The 19,553-nt window shown below is 39.5% G+C and overlaps 1 protein-coding gene across 3 annotated transcripts in view; it reads right to left on the bottom strand.

Annotated features, from left to right (window-relative positions):
- Positions 1-19,553, bottom strand: part of ric1 (RIC1 homolog, RAB6A GEF complex partner 1) — a 165,538-nt gene that overhangs the window by 137,680 nt on the left and 8,305 nt on the right. For 2 of the 3 annotated variants that reach the window (XM_041186021.1, XM_041186019.1), the window contains exon 2: positions 350-457. In XM_041186021.1, coding sequence (XP_041041955.1) covers positions 350-457 — 108 coding nt within the window. Of the gene's footprint in view, positions 1-349; positions 458-19,553 lie in introns of those variants that run through there. The other variant, XM_041186022.1, reaches the window with a different exon arrangement.

Below are 19,553 nucleotides of genomic sequence, written 5' to 3' on the forward strand. Positions count from 1 at the left end.
GAACTCATAGTCAATATACACTAATGGCCAATCTTGAAGGCATTAATATACATACGAGTTTCTGTTTTACTGAGTGATTTTCTTTTGGTTTGAAAATATGGCATTTTGGTCTTTTGTCCTATTTTCCCACCCTAGAAATTTGGTCTAAATCAGTCAAATATAAAAAATAAGCAACCACTGGAAAACTTTGATAAGTGTTTTCAATTGGTTGATTAGTTAAATAGCAAAAGCAATGGCAAACACTTGTGTAATCCACACTTAAAGCAACAGAACATCCCAAAGCTCTTCACAAAAGACTTAATGCTCACAGATAACATTGCTAAGGACAAGCATGAATTTTTTATCTTACTGCAACTGCGATCATACTGCTGTCGGACTTCCATTCTGTCTTTTCATATGATCCAAACTGTGAAGCCGCCTTTGCAGATTCCTTGTAGCTTACAATTAACACACTGGGCTGGTGGAAAGAAAAAAAAAGTTAAAATTGTACTGAAGACATTTATTCTGCAACAGGCTAAGGTCCCCCCACCCTGAGTGTTCAATATTTTGGTTATATTTCCCTGCCAGGCCAACTTCATGCTGCAGCTTTATGGCATCTACCTAAAGCAGTAGCCATGGAGTGAATATGCAGTTCTAATGGCACTCATTGGTCCATCCGATCAGTCATACTCTTTCCATTCCTGTTATCTTCAAAACATGTCCACTGTCAGTTTGGAACCTCATCCTGTATGAAAACCTACAAATTCATTGTAGATCAAGATCAGTGTCACAGCTCTGTTTGAACTAGCATGCAGGATATCAAATAATGCTCAAGAAGGGCGCTCTTTAACTAATGAAAAGTGATCCACGGTATATTCTTGTTTGAAAATTAGACTGCATAATATTTTGCAAGTTGCTCTGACGTTTTCACTGGACACAGCCATTTTGGCAAACACGCACAGTTTCTGCAAGGAGTCAGCAACAATCTTGCATGAAATGGTGCTATCATTTCCTGTTCGCAACTAACTATTTTAGTTATGTGCATTACATAAATTTCAGTTTCTTTGCCATAGATAATTAGAAGCAAAGTGAGAACTTCATGCTAAAGCTCTAGGCCCTACAGACCAGAACTTGAAACCAATCTCTGAAAGTCTCACTGTGACATGTCAAGTAATGAATGAATGTTTTATCACTTAAGTACTCATGTCAGCATCACAGATGGCAGCCCATCTAGGAAATCAACAAGTTGAATGTTATAGTCATTAGATGATACAGAAATTGAGTGCTGCTGAAAAAAAAGACATGTCGAAGCTTTTTGTTTTGCACTCATCAGGATACTTTGCAAGAATATCAATATAAGGGGGAAGCTACAACTTATATATGATGAGAGTGTAGCAGCACTATCATGGCGAACTAGACTCTCAATCGTTGCGTGAATCAGTATTCACTGAACTTATGAACTCGGCAACTTGCGCAGTTGAGTTGAGCTTTAATGATACCACGTTTGCCCAAACAGATGGTATTGCCGCTGGGATTCTTACAGTTCTACACGCATAAGATTGGTCTTATTGGCAACCTTGTAGATAGGGCACAAAACATTTGCTCACCATGCAAGCTTGGTGCTGAAATAGAGCCTCAAAGGCATCCTGCTGGAAATTGGCTACCCTGATCAGATCATTTTGCTCTATATATCATGCAAACTCTTGAACGGGCTAAGGCTGTCACTTTTGGCCCTGAAAAGTGCCCAGTATATCTCAGATTACCCTGGAGGGGCAAAGTATCTAAAAAAAATTGAGCAACAGATGAAGCTGGCTGTTTCACACTGCTACTATGCAGTAGCAACACAAGTGGTATTTGCCACCAATAGGATGTTGCCGTCAAGCCGAAAAGATGTTCTGCCTATCACACAAATAAGTAATGTGGCATATGAATTTCAATGCCAGTGTGATGCTAGGTATGTAGGCCATATGTCCCAAAGGCTGGTAGACTGTATCAAACAGCATGTCCTAGCTGCTGTTCGCTATGGGAAAGGTACAGTCTGTACCCAACCAGCCCGTGCTTGCAAAACTCAAAACACAGTGTCCAACATTAGATGTGGTTCCGCATTTGGACATTTGCTGAATAATCCTCAATGTGCTAAGAATTACGCTGACAATCAATTTAGGATTGTCAGTCGGGCTCACAGTTTGGCACATTGATGTGTACTGTAAGCTACATATATTAAGATACAGGGCCCTGTTCTTTGCAGACAGAAAGAACATGCACACACATTGTGCCTGTTTCAGCTAAACAAAATAATGACAGCCATTCGCTGACTCATTCCTCAAGGCAATGCCTTGACCAATCAGGGTCAAACCACCTGGTTTAAATTTCAAACAATGCTCGGCAATTAACTGTCAGTCACCATCACATGTGCATTCTCCATGGCATCACCTCTACCAGAGTCCACTTGCCAACCAATCAGCACTCTACTCTCTTCACAACAGAATAAATTGTCATTTTCCCCTTATATTTGTATTGTTGTGAAGTGCCCTGATGAGTACAAGATGAAAAGCTTCAGCATGTTTCTTTTTTCTGTAATACTCATGTTGAATCTTTCTGTATGATGGTGATGCATGTTTTGTGGACAAAAGGGTGGGGGAAGATAAAGGTTGTTCAGGTTTTCAAACTGCAATGCAGGTAACACATTGATGTGAAACAGGACCTGAATTATTTGGTAAGGAATTAAAACAAAAACAGAAGTAGGCAGTGGTCCAGCAACTGTTAGAAAGGATAAAATGAGCACAACAACTCTAACAGTTAAAATGGGATACTGGTAACCCAATGCTTTGATAGCCTAACTGATACATCTTACAAGGGTCTAAGATGCTTATTAGTGAAGTAAAATTAATTATAATTTTTTTTGGATAGTACAATATCAGTTTAAACAGTATATTATCTAAAAGTTTTTAAAGTTCAGCCCCAAATTGTAACAAAACATGATCCAAAATGTTAGAAGTTCAATTCTTCACAGTTGATCTAAAACAGTATTGTACATTTCATGATTGAAACCAGATCAGCTAAGTCAAGAGTAGCATTTTTTTTTATTTGACATACTTCCTGCTTTTAAAGGAGAAAATAGTGAGGAGAATTTGGATCGCTCAAAACCAATTTCTTACTTGGCATGGAAGGCCTCATTTGAGGTATTTTTCCTGCACAGTAATGTCACTGATAGAGAGCAACCCTGGACAGTTTTATAGTAAACAGAGACTGCAACTCCAAATTGATGTGCCCAACCTGTCTTCACAAATCAAAACATTACCAGTGCAGCTCCCAAGGCCAGTCTACAACCACCCCTGCATTACCATGGCTTATTATGGGACTACTCAGTCAGTGCTGTCTTCAGAGCAACCAAATAAGTGAAAAGCTCTCCCAGGATTTGCCCATCACTTTTCACTACCGTCAAGCTAACCAAATTCCTGCTAGCCACATCCATAAATCAAATCAACGAGCACAATAGAACCACGCCACAACCTGCATTTCTATACTGTCTTTAATGTAGAATTATGCCTGAAGCAACTTCTTAGGGATAGGGGAAGAATTGTACACTGAGCCAAAGGAAGGAATGTTAGGAGGAACGATTAAAAGCTTGGTGAAAGGGGTAGACTTTAAGACCTCATACAACAAATGGGAGGAGAAGGACAGACAGATGAGCTTAGGGAAGGAATTTAAAGTGAAAAGTAGGAAAACACTCATATGGTTGCTTATTTTGAATCTACATGTAGAGATTTCAAATCAATGCTAGCATGTCAGTTTAAGCATTCTTGTCTTATGTCAGAGAGTTGTTGGTTCAAGTCCCACTCCAGAGAGTTAAGCATGTAATCCAGGCTGGATTCAGTGCAATACTGAAGGGGGCTGTTAGAGATGCTGTCTTTCACATACCATCATACTATCAGCCCTCTCAAGTAGGCATAAAGGGTCCCATGGCACTATTTGAAGGACATGAGAATTTTTCCGTTGCCCTGGCCAACATTTATCCCTCAACCAATACCAGTACACATCATCCAGTCATTTACTTCATTGCTGTATGTAAACTATGTTTTCCAGTGATCACAGTTCAAAAATGCTTAATTGGCTGCAAAACCCTTTGGAATATGTTGAAGACATGAAAGGCATTACATAAATGCAAATCTTTATTCTGTTTATGAAAATAACTGACGGGTATCAAACCACAAACAATTTAGGCAGTTGCCACAATGTGGCCTAATATACTTTTAAGAGAAATTGCATTTATATCACACCTGTAATGCTCTCATACAAGATTATGACCAACTCAAAATTAGCTATGAAAACAAAACTCAGAATCCTGGAATGCTACATCACACCAATTTTGACATAAGGAAGCAAGCGTTGGCCAGTGAAGCAATGCAGAGAAAAATTGAGGCTACAGAGTTGTGGTTTTTGAGGTAAATAACGAAGATATCTTGGACAAAACACATGATGAAGAGGCAAAATCAGAGAGAGAGAGAGAGAGAAAATGAATGCTCTCAGGACATCTCAAAGTGCTTCACACACAATGAGATAAGTTTTATTGAGCAATAATAGGCAATAAGAACTCCATAAAGGAATAGACTTCCAGGTACAGTAGCAGAGGCAAATATTTGAGAGACAGTTGCTACTGTGATGGGGGTCAGGGAACAGAATTGTGGGCTCTCTTACATGGATAAATTATGATGGGGCAATTAAGCTTGCTCATTATTTTTACCCCGTGATCTGGTCAGGAAAATAACCTGAGCTCTTTAATCATAGCAGTTCTGTTCAGGCTTTGAGTTAATCAAGGAGGTAAATCATTAATTAGCAAGCTAAACACCCAAACAGACCAAGCGGTGCTGCTCTTAATCCAAATCGATAAAATTACTTTGTTTCTGCCAACTTCTACCCTTTCTAAACAGTTGATTGAAACCCAGAAAACACAACCCTTCAGTACATTCTAATGAAAAAACAAAGACAGCATAAATGTTCTTTTTGTGAAAAAACAAACTTGGATTCAGTCCTAACAATATGTGCATATTAACTTCTGAAAATAAAGGGAATACCTCAGAACATGAATCCTATTGAAAAGTACCTCGCAGTAAATCTTAGTTTTCAGATGGCTATTTAATGACCATCAACAGCCGCACTGCAAAATATTTTGGCTCAAACATTATCACTAGACATATTTACTGCATTCGCATGATTGTATACTGGAGCTAATATGCTTTAACGTGGCAAGGCACACACTGCTTGACAAAAAAATTCAAATTCACTGCATAGCATTTGTTACATTATTTCCATTAGAGACACACCAGGGCCCCCAGTGCTTCACCTGTTATAGCTCATTATGGTCTTGAGATACAACCCAAGCTGAGAAAGGTAGAAGAAAATCTATAGCCGTATTGCTGAGTGTTTTTCAACTCTACCACCTCAACTTGTATTTATAGTGTTTTAATGAAGTAAAATTCCCCAAGGCGATTTATAGGAGCATTATCAAAGAATTTGACGTCAAGCCACACAGAGATACTTGGGCAAGTACTAGGAAAGTACTAAAAGCTTAGTCAAAGAAGAAAATTGCAAAGGAGCATCTTAAATGAAGAGAGGGAGATACAAGGCAGGAGGTATAGGGGAGAATTTCAGAGCTTAAAGCCTAGCCTCCCAACGATGGAGCAAAGAAAGTGGGATGGGGAGGGGGTGGATCATACATAAAAGGCCAGAAATGGGAGGCTGGAGGATGCTGCAGGGTTGGGGGAAGAGGTCATGAAGACAAGAATTTTAAAATCAAGATACAGCGCCAAAACAAGAATTTCACACGTCCACAAGGATTTATTGTAATTCTTTCAAACCAACGTTTGCATTTTAAAGTTCTGATATATTTCCTTATATCACAGAGATTACACTTTAAAGCTACTGCATTAACATGGCATCTTTCATGACCTTAGAACGGTTCAAAATTCTTCAAAAGGAAGTCTGAGCTCGTTTATTATCTCTTTAATACAAATTTAACTAACCCTAAGTATTCTCAATATTTTGGTAAATATTTGTCTTCAATACAAAGGATGCTAATGTTTGGCAACAGAATTAAACTTTTCTCTGCAACCCCTCCCCCCCAAAACCACAATAATACCCAGCACAGGAAAGGTGCACAGCTCCCTACATTACGCTACCAAAGTATTTAACCCTAAGCTCTTAATCAACATTTATTTCCCATACCCCTGTTCATTGAGTTTGCTAAACTTGCAACTAACTGCAAAATTAAAGGTGGTTTTATCAGAAACTGCTTTGAAATTGCCCAAACATACTCCCCACTGGGCATTTACTGTTGTCAGAAATTAATCTGACCATTCTTGCTTGGGTTAATTATTTTGCAGGTTTAAATTTCAGGAAGATGTCCCCTTTAATTACTGTAGGTTCACACAAAATATAGAACAACAAAACCATAAATGTACATTGACCATTTGAATTTTAGCTGAAATACTTCACAAGTAATTGGAAATCCAGTTCCCTTTATTTTGTTGCAGAATACGTTAACAGCATGGGTACAAAAATAAAAACTAAATATTCTAATCAGAGATTGTGCAACTGAGCTAATTTGACATTCTGTTTGGAAAAAGGGAGCCCATGGCTTTAACACCACTTTTTAACAATAAAGTTTTTTTTAAACAAACAGGCCTTCAGGTTTTGAAGCCAGGAAAGTAAGCAAATTGCTCTGCTACAGACCCAGACTCTATCTAGTTAGATACAGTGGAAAGAGTGGTTTTCACTGTTGCCAAGATTCAGAGTTAATCTCAGTAACACAAACAAACATTGTTTAGAGTCAATTTCCACTATTTCACTATTTATGCTAGGGAGAGCATTCTGCTAACTAACGAGCTTTCTCTCCTACTACAAAACTTACATTTGACTCAAGAATTGTCCAATTCACCTTAATGTCAATATACAGACAGTTTAACTTCAATAATAATAATAAAAACAAAAAAACTGCGGATGCTGGAAATCCAAAACAAAAACAGAATTACCTGGAAAAACTCAGCAGGTCTGGCAGCATCGGCGGAGAAGAAAAGAGTCGCGTTTCGAGTCCTCATGACCCTTCGACTCAAGTTCTGTCGAAGGGTCATGAGGACTTGAAACGTCGACTCTTTTCTTCTCCGCCGATGCTGCCAGACCTGCTGAGTTTTTCCAGGTAATTCTGTTTTTGTTTTTAACTTCTTCAATATCTAGCATAAGTTTACCTGCTTTGTCCCATCTTTTGAAATTTGAAAAGTTACTAGGACTGTACAAATAATCTTGCTTTTATTTGTACAGTTAACATTGACAAAATGGCATTTGAAACATCAATGAAAAACAAATATAACAACAATATTTAAACATTTCAGAGCAAACATAGGAAGAACCCAAACAAATTTTATAGAAGCCAGGCTTATCAATAAAAGTTGATTGAAGATATTCTATGTTTGACAAATAGTGTTTAGAGTACAATATGTTCATTAAGTCAACCAGAAAATAGATTGGACCTCACACTGCCCACAGGTGGTTATGAGATATGTATATTCACAAATTAATTGGTGAATTAACTATTATGTTTCTTCTGGAGATGAGCTGAAATTTCGCTTTCCGATTACCCTTGGCACAGAAACAAAAACATTGGAGCCTTTTAATTGAGCTCTACACTGTATGTTCAGAGCGGCAAACAACAGACGGGTGGGGGTGGGGGGAGAGACACGCGATAGAGACTCTTGGCTCACCAACTTGCTTACCGATCATTTTTTAACAATCAAATATAATTCAATCCCAAGGTGCTTCACAGGAGCATATAAAACAAAGTATGACACTGAGCCAGAAAGAGATATGTCAGGTACCAAAAGCTTGCTCAAACTGGTAGGTTTTAAGGTCTGAAAGGAGGAAAGTGAGGTACAGAGGTGGAGAGGTGTAGGGGAAGATATTCCAGAGCTTGGGCCTAGGCAACTGAAGGCACTGCCATCAATGGTGGAGCAATTAAAATTGGAGGTGCGAAAGAGGCTACAATCAAAGGAACACAGATATCTGTGGGTTGTGGGGTTGGAGGAGATTACAGGGCCAGGGAGGCACAAGGTGATGGAGAGATCCGAAAACAAGGATGAGAATTTTAAAATCAAGATGTTGCTTGATCCACAGGTAATGTTAGTCAGCGAGCAGAAGTGATAGGTGAACAGGGCTTGGTGCGAGGCAAGACATGGCCAGCAGAATTTTGGATAGCGTCAAATTTAAGGAGGGTTGAATGTGAGAGACCAGCCAGAAGTGCATTGGAATAGTCAAGTCTAGAGGTAAAGGTATGAATGAAGATTTCAGTAGCAGACGAGCCAAGACGGGGGCAAGGTGGGGCAATATTACAGAGGTGGAAATAGAGATGGCACAAACACAAGGTCGGAAGTTCATCTTGGGATCAACGTGACAAGGTTGCGAACTGACTGGCTTAATCCCAGGCTATTCCCAGGGAATGGGATGGAGGCAGTAGCTAGGGAGCGGAGTTTAGTGGGGGAAAAGCAATGGCTTCAGGCTTCCCAATAGTTAGTTGGAGAAAATTTCTGCTCATCCAGTACTGGATGTCAGATATCCAGTCTGATCATTTTGCAACAGTGGAGAAGTCAAGAGAGGTGATGGTGTGGTAGAGTCGGGTGCCACCAGTGCACACATGAAAACTAACACTGTACTTTGCATGTTGTCAGGAGCGACATGTAGATGAGAAAGAGGAGACGGCTAAGGATAGATCCTTGGGGGGCACCAGAGGTAGTGATGCAGGAGGAGCAAATATCATGCAAATAATTGCCGGCTATGATTAGATAGGTACGAATGTAACCAGGTGAGAACAGTCCCATCCAGCTGGGTGACACTGGAGAGGCCTTGGAAGATGGTGCAGTCAAACCTGTCAAAAGCTGCTGACCAGTCAAGAAGGATGATGTGGTAAAATTTACCTTTGTAACAGCCACATAGGACCAGGTGATTAAATGGGAAAATTCAGAAAAGTAGTCAACTAAGCTCTTCACTGTAATAACGCCTGCATGTATCATAAGGTCCCTTTTTACCTTTGCCATTTTACCTTTCAGTGGCCTAAGAATCTATATATCATTGTCAGCTGAAACACATTTGCCACCTTTTTCCATGACTTCTCCAAAAGTTAACAGCTAAAGATTTGTAGTATCTAGAAGATGAATAGTGAATAATCTCAAATGTTTAATCCAGTGGTAGGTGGATTCAAATATAACACCATCAGCACTCAACAGTCACAATCATAGCTGCGTAAGTTTTCACCAGGCTGGCAAATATGCAGGTTAATTTTAAAAAAAAACCTTGCAGGTAAAATGACAATAATTGAACTGTTCATTTCTCAACACTATGCTTACATTTCTGATTCACATGACATACACTACATGCCAGCCATGTACAAAAAAGTCGTGTCAGCAGTGACTATAGTACAGCTGCTCGGCTGACAGCTTAGTAACAGTCCAGACTCTTCCATATCATCACATCACAAGGATAACCCTTTGCGGATCTTTTTTAAATATTTCAGCAAGGGCAGACACATGGCAAATAAATTTAATGCAGGGAAGTATGAAGTGATGCACTTTGAAATGAAAATGAAGACAGACTACTGTACATAAATTTTTAAATTAAAATGGTACAATTTTAAAGAGGTTGCACGAACAGAAACACCTTAGCATTCACATACATGGATTTATGAAGGTGGCCGCTGGAAAGGTTATTGATAAAACATAAGGAATGCTTGGTTTTTATGAATAGAGATGGAGTACAAAAACCAGTGAATTATAGTAAGCCTTTATTTAAACACTAGTTAGGCCCCAGCTGGATTATTGTGTCCAATTCTGTGTTCTCATCCTGGTAGAGACCAGCCCTGTTTATTTATTTGTTCGAAACCAAAAACCCAGGTATTTAATAGAAGAATGAAGCCACAAGGTTCACGGTTTAGACAAAAAGAATTTTACAGCACAAAGAAAAGTATGAATACTAATAAGAACACTATCTTAAATAGTGACTTATATTAAAGATATTAAAAATACAATGAACACATAAGTGTACTTTAAAATCGAATCTTACTCAACTTTCCTTCTACACCCATTTAACTTATACAACCCCACCCCACCCCCCACCCCAACCCCCCCCCGCCCCCCCCGACCCACTCTCCAATAAATTCAAGTCAGATCTTACCAGAATTTGGAAGGTTAACCACTTATCAGAATACTGCTTTGAAAATTCATGTAACGATTGAGATTTCTTGGTCTTCCGCTTACTTCTGGCAAGGTTTGCCATTCAAATCTCCTCCACCTGTCCCATTGTTGTAGACTCCCAGTTCAACACAGGCATCACCAGAGTCTTAAGTGTTACCATCTCAGGTCAGAACTCTCCTAGTTCTAATATTCTTCAACAATGTAGTCTTGTATCTAGAAAACTGTCTTCTCAGCTTGGCCATCCCCCAAAATCCAACTCACTGTTAGAAGACTTTCAGCTAACAAGGGGTCAATTCTTTTAGCCAGCACACCTAAATTTTAACTGAAATCTGCTTGAAAGTGATGATTTCCTGCAGCAATTGTGTTCTAAACTAAAACCCTGCTTAAGACCACCAGAGACACATCCACAAACTACTCACTCCTACAATTAACTTCTTGCTGACCCTTTTTCTACTGTTTCTCTTGATGGCAACTTGGTCACATGATCACTTACAGGAATCCAGGTGCTTTACAAGAAATCTTTCAGATAAAGTTAGCTCTTAAGGGGCAATCACCCCAACATAAAGCATAGGTTTTCCCTCTCAAACAAACATGGCCTATCACATTCAGCATCATATTTTAAAATAGATCTTTATGTCTTCGATAGGATGCACTTTAAGGCCTTGGAGAGGGTGCAGAGAAGATTTAATGGGATTGTACCAGGGATGCAAATAAGGTTATAGAGAAATTCTTTATTGGAGTTCAAAACAATAAGGGGTTTTGATACAGTAGATACGGAGAAACCGTTTGCACTAGAAGGAGGGTTGATTACCAGAGCACACAGATTTAAGATACTTTGCAAAAAAGTTAGAGGGAAGATGAGGCAAAAAATGTTTCTAGAAGTAATTACCTGGAACGCAATCACTATAAAGGTGGTGGAAGATGATCCAACAGTAACTTCAAAAGAGAACTGGATGTGCACTTGAAAAGGAAAAATTTACAAAGCTATGAAGAAAGGGCAGGGAAAAGATCTAATAGGATATCTTTTTTAAAGAGCCAGCATAGACATGAGGGCTAAATGGCTTCCTCTGTGCTTTACAAGTCTATAAGGTTTTATCTCAATCATTCTTGGTATAATTCTCTTCCCGAGTCAAACTCCCCAACGTCACGTTATTTCCTGTCCTAGTCTGATTGGCATATTGTATGTTGATAAACGTTATCCCTCCCACCCTTAAATCTGCCGTCATCACCCTCTCCTCAAAAAGCCAACTTTTGACCTCTACCTCTTGTAAACAATTGACCTATCTCCAATAGCCCTGTCCTTGCCAAAGCCCTTGAACGTATTGGCCTCTCCCAAATCCACATCAATCTTTCCGGGAACTCCATGTTTGAATTCCTCCAACCAAGTTTCCACCCTACCAGTACCGAAATGGCTCTTAAAGTCACAACAACAGCTTAAATTTATATAGTGCTTTTAAAGGTAATGATAGGTCTCAAGATGCTTCACAGGAGCATCATAAAACAATTATGACACCAAACCATAAAGGACATTAGGTCAACGACCAAAAGCTTTCTCAAGGCTGGTTTTAAGAAGCATCCTAAAAAGAAAAAAGCGATTAACTAAAAGCCTACATGACTGACAAGGTAAACTTCCCCTCATCCTTCTTGACCTGTCTGCTGCCTTTGGCATGGATGACCACACCATCCTATTCGAATGTCCCTTCACCGTCATGCAGCTGGGTGAGGCCGCTCTTACTTTATCATAGCCAATTGCAATGGTTTATCTTTCCACTATCTATCCTTCTCCCCTACCCATTTCTCATCAACATGATACCCTTTGGCAACAACATCCAAACACAGCATTATTTTTCACACGTATACTGATGACCGTCAACTCTGCCTCACCACCACTTTTCTCGACTCCTTCAATGTTGCTAAATTATCAGGCTGCTTGTCCGATATCCAGTATAAGGAGAAGATTCCTCCAATCAAATACAAGACAAACTGAAGTCATTGTCTTCAGTCCCATTTCCTGGCTACTGACTTCATCCCTTTCCCTACAATAACCTTGGTGTCAATATTTGACCTCAAGCGGAGCTTCCTACCACATATTTGCGTCATCACGAAAATCGCCACATTTCCACCTCTAACCTCACTTGACTTCGCCTGTCTCAGCTCATCTGCTGCCAAAATCCTCACCTTACATCTAGATTTGATTACTACTACTTACTCCTGGCTGGTCACCCACATTATGCCCTCTGTAAACTTGAGTCACTCAAACCTCTTCTGCCCGTGTCTTAACCTGTCTTATCTTAACCTAGTCCCTCCCGTTCACCTATCACCCCTGTGCTCTTTTACTTACATTGACTCCCGGTCAAGCAACATCTTGATTTTAAATTCTCGCTTCTGCTTTCAAATCCCTCTATGGCTTTGTTCCTCCCTACCCCTGCAATTTCCTCCAGCCCCACAACCCCCTGCTATATCTGTGCCTCTCTTGTTCTGGCCTCCTGAACATGCCAATTTTAATCATTCCACCACTGGTGGCCGCACCTTCAGTTGCCTAGGCCCCAAGCTTTGGAATACCCTCCATACACCTCAATTTTCTCCTTTAACACACTTCTTAAAACTTGACTCTTTGACCAAACTTTTGATCATCTGACCCAATATCTCCTTCTGTGGCTCAGTGTCATATTTCATAATGCTCCTGTAAAAGCACCTTAGGACATTTTATGTTAAATATGCTATCTGCTATACAAATATAAGTTGTTGTAATGCACACAGTTGAGAAATTGAGGAAACCAGGCTGCTACATAAGAATATGTTGCTTTGGATATATGTTTACTATTTCTCAGGTTCATAGTTCGAGTGTGTGTCTAAACAAAGTATTAAAATAATAGGAAGCAATAAGGAACAATAGCAAGTGGGAAGTTAAAGGCAAACAGTCTCCTAAACAAGTGAGTTTGAGTGTCAAGACATAACTATAGCCTTTCAAAAACTATTTATGTTCCAGTGCGTTTGGTTATGTCAACAGGAAATGAAACTTTAGTATTCAGAAGTTAAAATATACTAAACTAGTTCACTAATATCTTCCTCATGTTGGGGTTGGAGAAGAGCAAATTTCATTTCTGTACTTGGTTTCAAGTTACACAAGTTCCAAAAGCTCAAAAATGACCAAGAATCGCATACTGCTAATTCATACAAGATAAAAGTAATCTGTTAACTCCAAAACAGTGTCATAAGTATTAAAGTTTCACATCAGCAATTCAACATTGTGAACTCCTGATCACAGTCAGGTCAAAAATGCACATTGTGCAATTCTTTAAAAAAATGAGAAGTGGGGGAATGGAGATAGGAAGGATAAATCATGCCAGGCTGCTCAAAGACCTAGTTATCATAGCACAGGTATATGATGATATACTAGCTGATGAATTTTGCAATATTTTTGCCAGATGATGGAACAAAGAGACAAATCTGCACAATTTTACTTAAGCAATGGATCAATCCCAAAATCATCTAATATGCAAAAGGTATAAGCAGTGAAATTGATCTTCTAAAAATGCATGAATTGGACAAAGGCGAATTGGCAACCTAACATACACCACGTCTTGTAACAGGGCTGTGCTTTGTTGTTGCCCATTTGCTGATGACTAATTTCAGCCTCGAAGTGGCATATTCCCCGCAATCAGCCCGAACTATGTTCAATAAAGCCTGATCTCAGTACTGTATTGTCATTCAGTGTGTCACATATCCTTGCTACACTGGCACACTTACATCAGTTTTTCCCCCTCAGAAAATTAGTGGCAATATAACAAACGAATTCCAAATTGGTTGTTCATTCATTGGTGTCATCGTCTTCCCAGAAAGTTGGTTCCCATAGGCCTCCACCTGTCTGTCCTGTGCTGCCTTACACATTCCACATAGGTTAACCTCATCCGCTCCACTATATCCACCATCCATTTTCTGCTGTTTCCCTTTCCTATGTTTTCCAGCAATCTTTCCTTGCAATAATTGTCTCTGTCTACACTGTTTTAACGATATGAACAAAATGTTATATCTCTGATGTTATGCACCAATCTCCTCTTTTCTCAAGCCTTTTTCAGCACTTCCTCATTAGTTGGTCTGTGTAGGATATGCGGAACAACCTATATGCCCATATCTCGAGTGCATTCAGCTTATCAATAGCCTGTTTGTTTTCATGTCTCTGAGGCATATAACAGATGACAAAATATAGCAACTAAACCTTCGTTTCCTACGTTCAGTTTCTTTGATGTTAACAGGTCTTTCAATTTTTTTTTAATCTGTCCATGGGATATAGGAGTCAGTGGCTAGGCCAGCATTTATTGCCCATCCCTAAATGCCCTCTGAACAAGGGCAATTATGAGTCAACCACATTATTGTGAATCTGGAGTCACATGTAGGCCAGACCAGGTAAGGACAGCAGATTTCCTTCCCTAAAGGGCATTAGTGAATGTCATGAAGAGATATTAAATAATGTTATTGGAAATTATTTTAAATTGGTACTATTTTATTTTGTTGTTGGAAGAGGTGAAGTTCAACAGGCCTGGTAATACAATGAGAATTTACATAATGAGAAACCACCAAGCCTCCAGAGGTTTTTCATATAAGTTAAATTAAACATTTATTAATTTTATAAAGTATTAAACACATACACACCTACAAATTACTACCATAATAACTATTAAACTAATCCCCAAATTAATCACTCCCAGTAAATATCTTCACCAAGGCAACAACAACCCATAGACTTTAAACAGACACCAGGCAAAGCATATTTTATCTTGCAAATTCAAAACGAGGTTCCTTTCAATTTGTTTTCTGTGCAGACAGCTGTAGGCTTACAGGCGTTTAGATATCACATGCCTCTGACTTCTACACAAAACCTTCCCTATGAAGGTAAATTCTCATTGTATTACCAGGCCCTTTGAACTCCATCTCTTCTAACAATAAAACCGCTTTCATATTGTACATTTAAAATAGTTTCCAATAACATTATATACATTAATATCTCATCATAACAGTGAACCCGATGGGTTTTTACAACAATTGCCAACGGTATCATGGTCATCATTAGGCTCAATTCCAGATTTTTTAAACATGTCTTTCATTCTGACAAAGCTGGTCTTGGCTATCTCAATTCTCCTTCGGATTGCAATCACTTCTCCCGTCATCTGTAATAGGTATGGGTACCTATTCACTAATTCCCGGACTTATCCATTTACTTCATTTTTCACTTCCAGGGTTAGGTCTCCACTTATCATCATTGTCTTCTTCATATTCATTCTTGATTCATGCTCCACACACCTTGCTTTCACTTTGTTTACAATTTCCTATAGTGCCTTTTCTGACTCTATAATCAGTACATCGTGATCTACACATCTCAAATTTTTGACATTTAGCCCACCAATTTGCAAGCTGGTGCATCTCCTAGTAGTAAATTGGCACAAAACATTCATCATACCCACTCAAGATACTGCTTTCAAAGTGGGATGAATTCTGATACATACTCTGGCAGCAAACTAAACATCCAAATCTGCACAAAATCTACAACCTCTCCCCAAACCAGTGTCCCATTGCCTATTAGCGACTCGGTATTTTAAACACTATTTTAATGAGGAATTTAACTTGTTTTAAATAAAGCTACCCAAGAGTGTCTTTATTCTTTGACAGATATGCATCAGTCACCCATCACAGGAGTAAAGCCTACTAGACCAAGTTTTATGGAAATACTCTACTGGGTAGGCATATGAGAATATCACACCCCTGAAGAGATGGGCAATGTTTAGGTGGTGTCCTTCTCAGTCAAATAAAACCCCAGGATCTACAATATTGTACCCGTTTTCTTTTTAACCTGAAGTTAAACTGAAGCTAAACATTACTTATAAGCAATGTCACCACTATTTTCATATGCAAAAACATAATTCCTTAGAACCTATCAAGCTAGACTGTAGTCCAGATTTGAGGCAGGAAGGGTGTGGAATGAAAAATCAACATCCTTTGGATTTTGTGCAATTTGTAGGATTTATTTACACAGCAGGAATTCACCAAGGCTCCTTAGACAGCACCTTCCACCCCATGACCACTACCATCTAGAAGGACAAGTGCAACAGATAGATGGGAATACCACCACCTGACGTCTTCCAAGTCACTCACCAACCTGACTTGGAAATATATCGCCAGGTCAAAATCCTGGAACTCCCTTCCTAACAGCACCACGGGTGTACCTACACCTAAACTGCAGCGGTTCATGACGGCAGCTCACCACCATCTTCTTTTGGCCTGGCTAGGGGGTTGGAGTTTAAAAATAGGGAAGTCTTGTTACAACTGTACAGGGTACAGGTGAGGATGCACCTGGAGTGCTGAATACAGTTTTGGTCCCCGTATTTAAGAAAGGATATACTGGCATAGGAGGCAGTTCCAAAGAGGTTCACCAGGCTGATTCCTGGGATGAAGAGGTCGAATTATCAAGAACGGCTAAATAGGTTAGGCCTTGACCCATTAGAGTTTAGATGAATGAGGGGTGATCTTATTGAAACGTACAAGATTCTGAGGGGGCTTGACAGGTTAGATGTTGAGAAGATGTTTCCATGAGTGGGGGAATCTTGTACTAGTGGACATAGTTACAAAATAAGGGGGCACTAATTTAAAACTGAGATGCAAAGGAATTTCTTTTCTCAAAGGGTAACGAATGTCTGGAATTCTCTACCCCAGAGAGTTGTGGAGGCTAGAACACAAAGTAATTAAAGTGAAGGTAGATAGATTTTTGAAACATCAGGGAGTTGAGGGTTATAAGGAGCTGGCACAAAAAGAGGAGTTGAGACCTGGGGCAGATCAGCCATGATCTTATTGAATGGCGGGGCAGGCCCGAGGGGCCAAATGGTCTGCTCCTATTTGTGTTATGTGCTCAAGGGCAACTAGGGATGGGCAATAAATGCTGGCCCAGCCAGCGAAGCTCATATCCCGTGAATGAATAATAAAAAAAATTCTTCATGGCCTGGAAAGATAGGTAGGAGCGCTGGCTTGAGGGAGTAACTGAGAATGCAAGCTATAAAAGCTGAGTTTACAAACATTATTGATTCTATATCAATACTCTTTTTAAACAGTATCGCATTTTAAGTTAAACTTGTAACCAAGATTGTGCATGGAGATAATTATGCACCTTAATGCATACTAGATATGAAGAATCAAAGGTTTACATGTGGATAGAAGTTTTCTACTTGCAATACTGTTTCAAGCAAGAGAGATGCTTAGCCCAAATTACTGCATCATTAGCCTCACCACAGTGTTGTCCACTTCTCCATGAAGGCCCTTCTCAAAACATAGTTCTTCAAGTTTTTGGTCATCCTTCCTTCCTTTGTCCAGGTGTCCATATTTTGTCTGATTATGCCATGCTTATGCACCTTGGTACACTGTTCTACAAATGCACTACTGTTTTCTTCTCTTCCACCTTTCAATGATGCCAGAGATGGATGAATGACAGCCCATTGTACAGTAAGCTTCACTTCTGTTGCTGGCGACCCTGCAATTACTAAAACTTCACAATATAGTCTTTTCAATGTTTGAGTGGTCCTCTGCAGACAGCTAGGTTCCTTGACAATTCCTGAACTCCAATCTCTAAGTCATAGGTTGAACTACAAGTTCTGAATCAGCATGGGCACAAGTAGGTCCCACAGCATTGTCAATGCAGAAATGTGAAGTGGTTGTAGTCATTAAACCTGAATTACACCACCCACCCCAACCAACGCTGATCAATTATTGCGAAATGCAGAAATACTTCAAGATAAAAGGTCTTAAGGCTTTACAAATGTTTCCATAAGCAAGTCGTGCCCGACATGATCACATATACAGAATTTTTCAACTCAGCAATTTTAAGAAATACTATGATAAACAAGACAGATGGAATTGTTTGCCAAACTTGCACAATAAACCTGGCCTGAACATAAAAGCATTAATACCACTTAAAACTAGTTACACTGATTTTGCATAAAATTAATAAGAATCAATTATTTTTACTTACGGATTATAAATATATAAGTTTCCTACATAGCAGATAGATTTTTAAGACACCATGCCAAATGGCATGCAAGTTTCTAAACTGTGGAACGACAACTGCTTGTATTTACATAGCACCTTTAACGTAATAAAACATCTTAAGGCAGTTCACAGGAGCGGTGCAGAGGATAATCTGAACCGAGCCACATTAGGCAATATTAGGGCAGATGGCCAAGAGTTGGGTCAAAGAGATAGGTCTTACAAAGTGTCAGAGAGAGGGAGAAGTTTAAGGAAGGAAGTCTAGAACTTAAGAGCCTTGGTGGCTGATGGTACCCTCACCAATGGTACAGTAATTAAAATTGAGGATGCTCAAGAAGGCAGAACTAAATGAGTGCAAAATCTCTGAGGGCTGTGGAACTGGAGAAGATTACAGAGATAGGGAGGAGGCCAAGCCATGTTGAAAACAACATTGAGAATTTAAAATAAAGGAATTGTTTAAATGGGAGTTAATATAGGACAGCAAGTACAGGAGTGCTGGGTGAAAGAGACTTGATGCAAGCAAAGTCACAGGCAACATTGTTTAGAGAGAAAAGATTGTGGGAGGTTGGTCAGGAATGGATTGGAATAGTTAATTTTAGAGATAACAAAGGCCTGGACGGGGGCTTTAGCAGCAAAGATGTGAGGCAGGAGTTGAGTCAGGCGATGTTACAGAGGTGAAAATAGGTGGGCCTTATGATATGTAGTTGGAAGTTCATCTTGGGGTCAAAGATGGCACCTAGGTTTATTCAGTTTCAGTTTCAGAGAACTTCCTGCTGGTAATTAGGAAACCAACTCTGTGGTGGGGACCAAACACAATAACTTCTGAATATCTAATAGGAGGACATTTCTGCTCATCCAGTACATACAGACTAGGAGCAGGCCACTCAGCCCTTCAAGCTCCACCATTCAATAAGATCATGGTTGACCTGGTTATAACCTCCTGCCTACCTCTGATAACCTTTCACTCCCTTGTTAATCAAGAATCTATCCACTTCTGCCTCAAAAATATTCAAAGACTCTGCTTCCACTGCCTTTAGAAGAGTTCCAGAGACTCAAGACCCTCTGGGAGAAAAAAAAAATTTCTCATGTGTCTCAAATGAGCGACCCCTTATTTTTAAAGAGTGACCCTATGAAAGAAAGCAGAATGTCACATCCACTCTATCACGACTTCTCAGGATCTTAAAGGTTTCAATCAAGTTACATTTTAATTCTTCTAAATTCCAGTGGATGTAAGCCTAACCCGTCCAGCCTTTCCTCAAAAGACAACCTGCCCATTCCTGGTGTTAGCCTAGTCAACATTCTCTGAACTGC

This window comes from Carcharodon carcharias, chromosome 4 (genome assembly GCF_017639515.1).
Source record: "Carcharodon carcharias isolate sCarCar2 chromosome 4, sCarCar2.pri, whole genome shotgun sequence".
Taxonomy (NCBI): Eukaryota; Metazoa; Chordata; class Chondrichthyes; order Lamniformes; family Lamnidae; genus Carcharodon; species Carcharodon carcharias.